Source organism: Schistocerca americana, chromosome X (assembly GCF_021461395.2).
Source record: "Schistocerca americana isolate TAMUIC-IGC-003095 chromosome X, iqSchAmer2.1, whole genome shotgun sequence".
NCBI classification, from domain to species: domain Eukaryota; kingdom Metazoa; phylum Arthropoda; class Insecta; order Orthoptera; family Acrididae; genus Schistocerca; species Schistocerca americana.
In genome coordinates, this window is record NC_060130.1 from 92,814,204 (window position 1) to 92,828,216 (window position 14,013).

The 14,013-nt window shown below is 39.6% G+C and overlaps 1 protein-coding gene across 8 annotated transcripts in view; it reads right to left on the reverse strand.

Annotated features, from left to right (window-relative positions):
• Positions 1-14,013, reverse strand: part of LOC124554686 (homeotic protein female sterile-like) — a 262,983-nt gene that overhangs the window by 202,191 nt on the left and 46,779 nt on the right. For all 8 annotated transcript variants that reach the window (XM_047128308.1, XM_047128311.1, XM_047128312.1 and 5 more), the window contains one exon: positions 5,974-6,204. In XM_047128308.1, coding sequence (XP_046984264.1) covers positions 5,974-6,204 — 231 coding nt within the window. The remainder of the gene's footprint in view (positions 1-5,973; positions 6,205-14,013) is intronic.

The following is a 14,013-nucleotide window of genomic DNA, read 5'->3' on the forward strand; positions in this document are numbered from 1 at the left end:
CCCTCCACGCTGCCCTCCAATACTAAATTGGTGATCCCTTGATGCCTCAGAATATGCCCCACCAACCGATCCCTTCTCCTAGTCAAGTTGTGCCACAAACTACTCTTCTCCCCAATTCTATTCAATACCTCCTCAATAATTATGTGATCTACACCATCAAATCATCAGCATTCTTCTGTAGCACCACATTTCGAAAGCTTCTATTCTCTTCTTGTCCAAACCATTTATCGTCCACGTTTCACTTCCATACATGGCTACACTCCATACAAATACTTTCAGAAACGGCTTCCTTACACTTAAATCTATACTTCATGTTAACAAATTTCTCTTCTTCAGAAACACCAGTCTATATATTATATCCTGTCTACTTCTACCGTCATCAGTTATTTTGCTCCCCAAATAGCGAAACACATTTACTACTTTAAGTGTCTCATTTCCTAATCTAATTCCCACAGCATCACCGGATTTAATTTGACTACATTCCATTATCATCATTTTGCTTTTGTTGATGTTCATCTTATATCCTCCTTTTAAGACACTGTCCATTCCATTCAGCTGCTCTTCCAGGTCCTTAGCTGTCTCTGACAGAATTACAATGTCATTGGTGAACCTGAAAGTTTTTATTTCTTCTCCATAGATTTTAATTCCTACTCGTAATTTATCTTTTGTTTCCTTTACTGCTTGCTCAATATACAGATTGAATAACATCAGGGAGAGGCTACAACCCTGTCTCACTCCCTTCCCAACCACTGCTTCCCTTTCATGTCCCTCGATTCTTATAACTGCCATCTGGTTTCTGTACAAATTGTAAATAGCCTTTCGCTCCCTGTATTTTACCCCTGCCACCTTCAGAATTTGAAAGAGAGTATTCCAGTCGACATTGTCAAAAGCTTTCTCTAAGTCTACAAATCCTAGAAACGTAGGTTCGCCTTTCCATAATCTATTCTCTAAGAGAAGTCGTAGGGTCAGTATTGCCTCACGTGTTCCAACATTTCTACGGAATCCAAACTGATCTTCCCCGAGGTCCGCTTCTACCAGTTTTTCCCATTCATCTTTAAAGAATTCGTGTTAGTATTCTGCAGCCGTGACTTATTAAACTGATAGTTCGGTAATTTTCACATCTGTCAACACCTGCTTTCTTTGGGATTGGAATTATTATATTCTTCCTGAAGTCTGAGGGTATTTCACCTGTCTCATACATCTTGCTCATCAGATGGTAGGGTTTTGTCAGGGCTGGCTCTCCCAAGGCCGTCAGTAGTTCTAATGGAATGTTGTCTACTCCCAGGGCCTTGTTTGGACTCGGGTCTTTCATTGCTCTGTCAAACTCTTCAAGCAGTATCATATCTCCTATTTCATCTTCATCTACATTCTCTTCCATTTCTATAATACTGTCCTCAAAAACATCACCCTTGTATAGACCCTCTACATATCACTTCCACCTTTCTGCTTTCCCTTCTTTGCTTAGAACTGGGTTTCCATCTGAGCTCTTGATATTCATACAAGTGGTTCTCTTTTCTCCAAAGGTCTTTTTAATTTTCCTGTAGGCAGTATTTATCTTACCCCTAGTGATATGCGCCTCTACATCCTTACATTTGTCTTCTAGCCATCACTGCTTAGCCATTTTGCACTTCCTGTCTATCTCATTTTTGAGACGTTTGTATTCCTTTTTGCCCACTTCATTTACTGCATTTTTATATTATGATAATGCTTGCAAAACATTGTGATTTTGCATTCACAACTAAATTGTTTCTTGCTGTGAATGTAAACTAAATTATGTAACAAGCAGGAAACCTAAATATTTAGAGCCTAAAAAGCTTGAATATAAAGAGCTCTGTTAGCAAAGTCCACAAAATGAATGTAAAAGTGGCACTTCAGGTCTTCAGCCACACTGTTTCTCTAACTGACAATACTTTTACAGCAACTAAAGAATTGCAACGTGATATAGCAGAGAATACAGATTGTTTTACGGAATTTATGAAGCCTTCTCTATCTAGTGAATAGCAGAATAGCAATCATTTTTTTTTTTTTTTTTTTTCAAATTATTGTTGAATTGTTTGATGTTCTGAATTGCAGGACAGCAATTACCTCAAACCCATATAGGTGTGTATTATCAGAACAAAGCCTAGTAGTAACGGAAACAACTGAAAGGACAAAAGAAGTTTTATGTGCAGTATGTGAAATTGACAAAATGACCGGTAAAATCACACCAACATGCAGTACAGGCTTTTTTTTTAAACAAATTGTTAGTGTTAAGTTTTGCCGAGTGGTAGATAGAATCAAGACGCACTAGAGAATTTATTTTGAGAGTACCGTCGAAGGTGGCTACAAATGGAACCCAACAGCAAGAACACCAAGTTGTTCCTCACAAGCTCTATTAACTCTCATATGAAACCTCCTGGCACTTCAAACTGTAAGAGTAACACTGATCATATGCTGATACTGAATAACTATGGGTTAGAAAAGGAAGATTATGAACCTCGGCTGTTGGAGAGCTCTTGAAACGTGGAAATCCTCCCTCTGTGGATTGAGAAAGGCGTACCACTGATACTGAAGAGTAGTTTTCTTCTGAGAGGAGCCCAATAGCAAATTTTTCTGGCTACTTAGTACAAAAATGAACCTAAAAGTATGGTTGTTTGAGATATAAGGAAATACTTGTGGTAATGAACTTCAAGAAGAAAGCAATTTATTTTTTCTCCATAAAAGTTACTTAACTGTCAGTTTGTGAGATTCTTCAACTGGGCTCAGAGCTCCAATTACTGAGTTAATAAATGGTACTGAAGTGTTTTACAGGCATATGAATCCTGGTTTGCATTTTACTGATAAGGAAATATTATATTTAGGATCTTTAACTAAATGAAATACAGACTTGACAAATTTCACTGGCTCAATGAGAAATATGGAGAACATAAGAATTTTAAATCTTGTGCTAAATGCAAACTGTATTACAGTTGCAGAACAATACTGGAAGACAAGTTTCGTAAAACTCTCAAAATTTAAGGTATTAAAAATTAGGTAGTTTCTTTATAGTGTATTCAAGTGTGAAACAAAATAAATCTTATTTACACTGTGCTAATGTATTTCATTGTCTTTCTTTTATCACTCTACTCCATTAAACTGGAAGGAAATATGAGGGGCATTCAATAAGTAATGCAATAATTATTTTTCTGAAAGCAGGTTGGTTTTAGGATTCCAATACTCCATACATTATTCCCCACTCCTTTGGCTACAAAACCTTAGTTTTCAGCATAATCTCTCTTCAATACAGTGTCCATACACCACCTTACTGGGAGGGTCTGTATGCCCAAATGGTTGAAGCCAGTGTCAACATCTTGCTGCATCAATAACCTCCCCATCGTTCACGTACTGCTTCCCATGGAGCGCATTCTTCAGTGGATGAGTGTGTCAGCACTACCAACAGGAACATCCAGTTGAGCAGTGAAGTGCCTGAATATCATCCGTCTATCACATTTAACGAGAATGTCCATACGGTCAACATAGCACGTATCACAGCTGTGTGGGGCTGGCCGGCATGCAGGAGATCCGTCAGATTTGTGTGACCTCGATGTCACGACAGACTGTTCGCTCTATGACTCACCGTGGTTTTTAGTCACTGCCAGGTCTCCAACAGACTTTCTGCAAGTGCCTACGATTATCTGCGATGCTCTCGTTTTCCGCCATAAGAAACTCGATGGCAGATCTATGCTTGAAATGCACCTTCATTACAGATGACATTTTGAAGGCTGTGTATAGTCACAACCACAACAAATTCTGAGTTTTTTCAAACAAAACTAACCAAGAAAAAAAAATGTGTGTATTACTTATTGGGTTTCCCTCATAACATATTAAACCTGAGCAAAAGAATACTGTTTACGTCAGAGAAGAATGTGATAATATACTGAAGTTGCTTACAGCCTCACAGTTTTCTTGAAGATGCAGTTGTTCAGTGCACGGATTAAATGACGTTCATTTACAAATGATTGTAGTGACATACAAAATGAGGTTGTGGTCAAGAATGTGCACAGAAACACACAGGAGGCGAAAACCGTTTCTTAAACTTGTTTAGTCTCAAGGTGAAAAATATAATGTCATCATAATTTACCTCATCCTTATGCACACTGTGCAAAAATAAAGGATTATGTTTGTAGCATCAAGACGATACTTAGAGATACCCAAGTTGTATACACTAGAGGAGCCATGTTCAATTTTTTACTTGATTAGTGGTTGTGATGAGCCTTCTACACTTGTTACTGATCAGTGAAACCATTATTTCAAGCAGTGAAATCTCTGTGTTTTGTTGTACATATTTGTTTTAATGTCGGACACGAGCCACTAGATGAAAAAAGGTAGACAGTAGTGAGGTGCCTGTTCACTTGTGCTATCTGTGAGTACAGCGCTGCAGCTCGCAGGTGATGGCTTACATTCTGATAAATTTATTCATACTTACTCTTGCTATCATCTGATAATCAGGAAACAAATATAACCACTATGATTGTATTGGGTACTGATTGTAAACTGAATGACTGTTTGCATAAGCAACTGATACATTTGAATGCTAAAGCAACAGAGTCCTTGAGCACACTGCTGTAGGTGACGAAATTTGGTATCACCACTGGGAATCAGTCGAGAGCTTTGATGATCCAATGGTGTCATCCATCGTCCCCTCATCCCAAGAAGTTCAAGAGCCAGCCATCTGCTATAAAAGTGATGCTCACCCCGTTATTAGATTATTGAGGGCCACTGATTGATCTCTAGGGACCTGATGTCGCCATTACTGGGGAAGAGTTCAGCACAACTCGCTGGAGAAATTATTGCACGGAATTAAGGCAAAATGTCGCGAAAACAACGACAATTAGTGCTGCTGCTTCATGATAATGCACGTCCTCATATCGCAAATGTTGTAACACAGGAAGTTACGTCAACCCAGGTGGGCGACACTAGAGCACCACCCTAGAGTCTTGAACTCTCCCCATGTGATTATTACATCTTCAGTCCCTTAAAAAAGGCCTTGGAGTATTGACAATTTCTGCTGGACAAGGATGTGAAGTGAAACAGTTACAGACTCTCTCACACAGCAGGACAAGGTGTTTTACCAAACACGAATCTTCAACCTGGTGATTGCCTCAATGCTCACAGCAATCTTGCATGATTAGCATTCTGATTCTGGAAAGTGCAGCATTTGAACAGAACATTTTTGATCACCCCTTATATTTTTAAGAAGCTGAGAAGAAATTGGAAGCTATCCAGCGTTATATCTACATAAGGAGATTTTTGTACCTACATTTTACGTACCAAACAAGCTGCACAATATAGAGCAAACATGCCATGGATGGCGACGAGTGTGTAAATTGTGCAACTGCATAAATCCAATAATTTCTAAAAAAACTATTATTGCAATAAATCCTGCTTTCAAGTGCTTAATTCGTTAGGAATGTGTGTAAGTGTTACTTTTGACTGATTACATTTATTTGCATTTTTGAGAGGTGTCCCTATTGTAGAAATAAAATTTGTTTGTACAATTACAGAGCTGATTTGCTATCATCAAGAGAAACCTTGATAAAAATTGCTTGGGAGAAACAGCAAACGACCTTCAATTACAATTTGCTACGGGGCAAACACTCTTTGCTCGGGGTGGCCTGCAGGACTGGTCGAGCAGACTTCTATTTGGCGACAAACTTATTCCCACAGGTAATGATACCTCATCAAAGAAATAGTGTTGCCAGTTCTGTGTCGTGTACAACAATGATGATCATAAGTGTTCCTTATGACATGTTTATTAGAACTATGGAACACTTCTGAACCACATAATTTTCCTACACGAGATCAGGAACTGCCAAGCTTGATAATAGTATTGTACAATTTCAGAAAATTTGTGAGTGTAACCACTTAGTACACTGAAATACTACACAATATAAAACACTGTAACAATACGAAACATCATCACAGCTGCAAAACTTCATGTTGCAGAGTACTTACAGGTAAATTGAGCTTCTTAGCATCCACCGGTTGATAAAATGGCCATGCAAATTGATGTTTCCATACTGTCTTGAGCACTGCTTTCAAAAGAAATTGAAGTTGATTGGTAACACGGCCTGGACGGTCTGGATGTGGGTAAAAGGGAGGCTGAACTACACCATTAACTGGCTCCAGATGAGGTTCCTCCCTAGGGGGTGGTTCAATCACATCTTGCTGGCTGCTATTTGCATCCTATGGGGGGAAAAACACATTTACAGTAATACATTAAAAAATTTGCGTCAAAGTAACTAACTGAACAACAATTACACCTGTATAGTATGTCTTTAAAATGAAGAGCAAGCACCACTTGTGGTGGGGAAGAGGCCACTCTCTGAAGGATGCAACAACTGCTGGATATTATCAATAAAAATCAGTTTTCCAACTGGCACTACAGCACATTCTATCGTGGTTTGTGTGTATTCTGTTTGTATGCATTTCTTGTGTAAGATGTTACAAGTAAACTGATGATTCTTTAGAGTCAGACTCTTTTATATAAAACAGCTTCAAATGTCTGATCACAAATGAGTTACTATGTGAAACATTTGCTTTATTCATGTAAGTGAGAAAACTGTACAAAAGGTTAGAAATTATGTATAAAGTTTGTTTTAAGTCATTAAGTGCTCTTATTCTTCAATACTGAATTAATGAAGTCCAGGTATTTGCAAGCCATTAGTTACCCTGCCTCAAGACAAACCAATACTTTCTATTTTTAGTCCTTTTCTTACTGAAATGTTTTAACAAGGACTATACTTCTTAATGAGCAGATAATGACAGCATTTTAATTTTTTAAAATCGGTCAGTAATCATATGAAAGACAGAAAATCTAATCTTTCCTGCCCCTGGAAGCTATTAGATGGACAACCCGCCAATCGGCCAGGGTACAGTGCCTCAGGTTCCAGGATAGTCATTTTCTACATTTTGCGCAGAGATATTCCATGCTAATGTGGTCCAGAGGTTCCCACATGACCATCATGGATTTTGACAAAGTTGTGTGTGAACAAAACCATGTTCCCAATAAACATCAGTAAAGTTTCACTATCATCAATTCAGTACTTCCAGATATAATCATTTGTTTGACCCCCATGGCGCAGCTTTCAAGAATGCATCCCGAGTTTTTGACACCTTTGAGACATAATAGCTATGGCAATATTTTTTTTAAAGAAAATAAACTTGGCCATTTTAAACAACTTTCTGCACACACTTGTGAGCAAAATAATAATTTTTAAAAAAGATTGCTTGATAAACCTGGAATATTGTATGTAATAACTTACCAATACAAGGTTTCAGAATATAAAATTTGATGTGTGTGCCAGTTTTCCATAGCTTACAAACTGAGGGCAAAACTGAAGATTTTTGTAAAAATGTCAAAAACGTGTTTTTTAGCCCACTTTCACAAAAGTCTTCTGCAAACTCTTAAACCATTTTCATTAGAAATACTATGTTATAAGTACCTTGAAAAACTATATTTAGCATTGCAGTGACAGCATAAAAGTCCCAAAAATGATGTCAAAGCTGAAACGCATTGAAAATGCACCCATATTTCACTGGTACTCAAATCTGACATATTTTTGTCATGACTCTCGCCGGCCGAAGTGGCCGTGCGGTTAAAGGCGCTGCAGTCCGGAACCGCAAGCCCGCTACGGTCGCAGGTTCGAATCCTGCCTCGGGCATGGATGTTTGTGATGTCCTTAGGTTAGTTAGGTTTAACTAGTTCTAAGTTCTAGGGGACTAATGACCTCAGCAGTTGAGTCCCATAGTGCTCAGAGCCATTTGAACCATTTTTTTTGTCATGACTCTCGACATATTTCAGCATTTTTTCTGCTGTAACTATGAAATCAAATTGGCTATTAACTTCAAAATTTAACTATGCTTTACCAAGGCACTGCAGATCATGGTAGCAAAATTGTTGAGTAACAGCTACAACACAGAGAGCATAAACTGTGTTCAAGTTTTACACTGTTGTCACATTTGGTAAATTTGGTGAAGTTCACAGCAGTGTATCTGACATTTTTTGAAAAGGATTCATATATTAGAGAATTTTTAGTGTCTTTTTATTATGCAATGCTACTGACATGCTAGTTTAATTCCAGTTTAAAGTATAGCATAGTTTGCTGGTTGGTTGGTTGATTTGGAGGAGGGGACCAAACAAGAGGTCATCGGTCCCGTCGGTTTAGGGAAGGAAGTCTGCTGTGCCCTTTCACAAGAACCATCCCGAAATTTGCCTGAAGCGATTTAGGGAAATAACGGAAAACCTAAATCAGGATGGCTGGATGTGGGTTTGAACCGTAGTCCTCCCAAATGCGAGTCCAATGTGCTAAGAAGTCCAGTGTGCCAACCACTGCACCAGCTCGCTTTGTAGCATAGTTTGTGTTCACACTGTTTGCAGTTTACGTGAACCTATGAAAAATTATGTAAATGTATTGTTTTGGTCCATGGTGGCGTAACCACTGCTGGTTTCTTTTAAAGTGAGGAAAGCCAACATTCCCATCACCATAGGAGTCACCCTGATAGAAATCCAAGAGCAGCCACCAGTGTGTCTTTGCTACAGGTTCCAAGCTTGATAAGGATTTCTTAGAGGTATATCAACATCAGACCTCCAAGCCAGGACAGTATGCTGCATGCATTTAGGGTAAGAGTGGTGGATTGGAAATACCTGAAAGTTTTCTGCTGAGCAGGAGTTGTATTTAACCTTTAACTGCTGAGGTGCAGTCTGTGAGACCACGCACATGTTCCATCACGTGATTACATTACTTTCTCTCGCTCAGTTTCCCCCCACCCTTTCAGTAGCTTCTGAAAAGTGCAAGCAGAATAACATAGTTGTGAGTGTACCAGTTGTTCCAATAGATAGGTGAGTTAGAACTAATTAAATGTTGACTGCAGTCTCTCAGACCGCACCTCAGAGTTAGCGTAATTATTTACAATAAAGAGGTTATTTTGTTATTCTGCTTTAGATTGTACAGATAAACATTGGAAGCAGCCGGATCGTCTGATAATAAAAGGTTCAAGGTGGATCAAAGACATATACCAAAAAACAGGTATGTGTTACTGATGGAAATTTTGAATCGGTAGTGCAGAGTTGGTTGGACAAAACACCGATTCAGACTTTAGTATTGTAGAGGAGACATCCCAGAATGCTCAAAACAAAACAAAAATTGATTACAACAGTCATTCAGAAATTGATGTTTCAGAAGTTTCATCATCTGATGAAGAGCTAGACATGGAACCCATACAAGGATGGAACTCATACAAGGAACCTCAAAAAGTTTTCATTGCATGAACAGGTACAGGTGGTTGAAGAATGCACTGAACAGAGCAGTTAGAACTCCTTTGCATAAAATCATCATAAAATTACACTCATCACAGCTGCCTCTTTCCATTTGGTGTAAGCTAATGGATAATGAAATGATGGATGAGAAGACATCGCTGAAGGCACCACTCAGTGAGACAGGTCGATGGGGAACTGCAATAGATGGTAAAATCATCAACAAAAAGAGAGCCAGAAATGCCCGGTGGGAGACAGGCCACGATCGGGTTAATGGCGATGGCTACAGCAAAGACAACGACTCAGGACGAACGCTGAGGTACACCCTTTTCCTGGATAAATGGTGTCTGACAAGGCAGAACCCACACGCACCTTGAAAACACAATCTTGTAAAAACGCCTGAAGGATACAGGGCAGGCAGCCACGGAATTGAACTGAATTTTATTTGATCCTGTAAGATTATGCTGTGTACGGTATATGTATGTGTAATATAGGGCATGTCAAAGTAGTAACATTCATTATCATTTTTTTCTACCCCTTTAGCTTACATTTTTACATCATTGATAATGAATAACAATATATTCAAATTTAATTGCATAAGTATTCTGCAACACTCTAAAACTTTTTCAATGAGATAGTCTAAGTTTCTTTGGAAAGTCATAGTCAAAAACACTATCTTGCAGGTTTTTAAGCAGACTTCTTAGTAGTCTTGACACCAGAGTACTGGGGTCCTTTTTCTAGCATTGCCAGTCAATGGGGTATGCTCCGTACTTCATTCATCCTTCTTGTATTGTGGGTGTGTACACTAGCATTTGTAACCCAGTCCTCACTACCTTTTGTGATGTACATTATCGTTTTGTATATATACAACGATGAAAAAATTAAGATACCTAACTTCTTGAAACAGTTTCTGCACGTTTCAGAGGTCTTTCTTCTTAAAATGGTCCTAATTGCTTTTTTTTTTTTTTTTTTTTTTTTTTGTAATGTGAACACTCGTTTTGTCTCTTGTTTGTTAGAGTTTCCCCACACAGTCACTCCATACTGTAAGTATGGTTCGAAAAGTCCACGATACACTGTACACAGAAGGTTCTTGTCTGAACACTGTGATAGCTGCATCATTAAGAATATGACAGAGCTCAGTTTCTTACAGACATTATTAATACTTTCTTTTTCATTTGAGTTCATTATCCACAAGAATACCTAAAAATCTAGCAGATTCTACTTCTTCCAGCCTTGTTCCATCAACCTCTAAATCCATGTCTACAGCCTTCTTGTTTTTAAATGCTGCATATGTAGTCTTTTTTAGATTTATAACCAGTTCACTTTCCAACAGCCATTGAGCTGTGACATTTGCAGATACGTATGCTCTTCTCTCAAGCTGTTCCACATTTTGGTCACTATTTAGTATTTTCATGTCGTCAGCATACAATATTTTCTTTTCTTCCTCCTCAACACCTATATCATTAACAAACACATTAAATAACAATGGCCCTTACCGAACCCTGCAGCACTTCGTATTTGATGGGTTTGGTTTCTGACTGGTATGAGTTTCCTAAAGATACATACTGCCTGCAGTTGCAGAAGTATGATTTTATCCATTCACCTGGTTGCCCTTGAATGCCATAGTTGCCTAATATTTTGTATCAGGATTTCATGGTCAATGGTATCAAATGCTTTTGAAAGATCCAGAAACATTGCAGAGACAACCTTTTTTTCATCTAAGGACTGTAAAATGTATTCTGTTAGACTGGCAATTGCTGATTCTATAGATTTACCCTTTCTGAAACCATGTTGTGAGGGTATGAGAATGTTATGTTTGTCCAAATAATTAACTAAGTATACATAAACATTTCCAGGATTTTCGAGAAACCTGATATATGTGAAACTGGTCTGTAGTTATGATTCTTGAGTTTCTCCCGGCGTATTTGATAATCAAAATATCCACAGGTGTGCTGCCGGTCTATAGTATCCAACGGGCACAATATTTCGGCGATCATACATGTCGCTATCATCAGGTGAACTGACGGACTGAGCTCCTGTGAACGTGCCGGCACGGAGATCCGCACGCTATGGCTGCTCAGAGGGAACTGGGTTCGGTCGCGGCGGTGGCCGATTTAAATACCCTCCGCCATGGATAGCCCACTCTCACCGGTGGTAACGAATTTGTACATGGAGAACTTTGAGGAGGAAGCCCTGTCGTCATCCGTATGGAAACATACTTGCTTTTTCCGTTACGTGGACGACACGTTCGTCATCTGGCCACATGGTATGGATAAACTCCTTGACTTCTAAACTCCATACACCCCAACATCAAATTCACTATGGAGACTGAAACGGAGGGTAAATTACCTTTCCTTGACGTCTTGGTCAAGAGAAGGGCTGACGGCACCCTAGGTCATGGGGTGTATCGGAAGACTACGCACACTGATCTGTATTTGCACGCAGACAGCTGCCACCACCCTTCACAGAGGAATGGGGTACTTAAAACTCTAGTACATAGGGCGCGCAATATCTCGGACGCAGAGAGTCTACCCCAGGAATTGGAACATCTGAGAACTGTATTTCGAAAAAATGGGTACTCAGAGTGGCAGATTCAACGTGCTCTCCGCCCAACCACTGCAGCACAACCTGTTGAGATGGATGAAGTCACGAGGGAGGAGGTAGGCACTGCATTTATTCCATACACAGGCGCACTCTCGGGGAAAATCGCCCGCATTCTGAAGAAACACCGCGTCAGAACTGTGTTTTGTCCTCCAAATAAAACTCGTGCACTGGTGGGGAGCGCCAAAGATGACCTCGGTTTGAGGAAGGACGGCGTGTAGCAGATTCCGTGTCAAAGTGGCAAGTCTTATATTGGTCAGACGATGCGTACCGTTGAGGATCGATGCCGTGAACACCAGAGGCACACTTGACTGATGTATCCGAGCAAGTCGGCGGTCGCTGAACATTGTTTGTCGGAAAATCACGCCATGGAGTATGACCGCACGAGGATTCTGGTACAGACGTCGAGATACTGGGACAGCGTTGTTAGAGAGGCCATCGAAATTCGCACCAATGACCACCTCATAAACCGTGACTGTGGCTATAATCTTAGCAAGGCTTGGGAACCAGCGATCGGGTTAATCAAGAGTAAATCGAGCAAACGTATAGTTGTGACGACCACGGCGGACAGAGCCATCACACCGACATCATCTCAGATGCAATCTGTTCCACTGTTCCACAGCGCAACCGTCACGCGGGGCGCGGACGGCGGAGGGAGCAGGCCGCGGGCGGAGGGTATTTAAATCGGCTGCCGCCGCAACCGAATCCAGTTCCCTCTGAGCAGCCACAGCGTACGGATCTCCGTGCCGGCACGTTCACAGGAGCTCAGTCCGTCAGTTCATCTGATGATGGCGACATGTATGATGGCCGAAATATTGTGCCCGTTGGACACTATAGACCGGCAGCACACCCATGGATATTTTGATGGTCTGTAGTTGTTGGGGTCATCGTTATACCCTTTCTTGTACACTGGCACCACCTCGGTTATCTTCAGTTTTTCTGGAAAAATTCCATCTCTGAAAGAACAGTTTGCTATGTTCAGCAGTGGTGTTATTATCTGCTCACTTACCAGCTTTATTACACGATTTGATATTTCAGCATCACCAGCTGATTTCTTAGACTTCAGTTTCTGTATAGTTTTCCGTAGTTCATCTTCCGTGACTGGTCTTGAGAACACAGTATTGCATGATCTTTTTGGTACCTTAATGCTCTTCTGTTTTTGACTATTTCTTTCCAATTTTAAGTTTTCTACTACACTGATATAGTTATTATTCAGTATGTTTGCTATTTCCATACCATCTGTGACCACTGTGTTGTCTATTTTAATTGACCTAATACCTTCTTCTTTGTTTGACCCATCTTTTTCCTTTCTTTCAGCATTGAGATCCTGCAGCTTCCTTCGCTGTTCTAGTATTTCACTGGTAATCCACTGTGTTTGATCTTGCAGTCTTTCTTGTCTCTTTACTTTGGGAAATGTTACATTAAAATGGTATTTAATTGTTGAAATGAATGCGTCATATTTTTCATTTACACTCTGGGCCTGTAGGGTTTCATTCCAGGTTTCCTTACTTAACATTGTTCTAAAGATGTTGATATTTTGTTCACTGATGATCCTAATTTCTTTGGTTGTTTGTTTTGGTTCTGATACTGTTTTGGTTCTGATACTGTGTCATTACTTCTTCAAAAGCTGATTATTTGTCCATGATGATCAGATATTTCTGTCTGAATTACATGTGACTCATAGTTACACATATTAGTAATTATGTTGTCAATAACTGTCTCACTTTGTGAAGTCACTCTTGTTGGTGCAGTTATTGTTACTTTCATGTTATGCTGTATTAACAATTTTTCAAAATCCTGTCTTATTTTTGTGTCTTTTTCCCGTGTCAATGTTGAAGTCTCCACATATAATAAGCTCTCTCTTCATATTCATTCTCAATAAGCTAGCAATTTTTTTTTTCAGATATATGCTAATATTGCCACATGGTGATCTGTACACATAAAACACACTAAAATCCTCTGTCACTATACCAGTAAATTCGAAGTCTTTCTCTAGCAATGGGCAATGTAGCAGCTTCACTGTTTACATTCTTTAGGAGAGTACCTGTTTTTATATCTAAATATAAGGGTGGTGGCATTTGTGTGTGTGTGTGTGTGTGTGTGTGTGTATTGCAGAAGTAATTTTTCTAGTTTCAGTC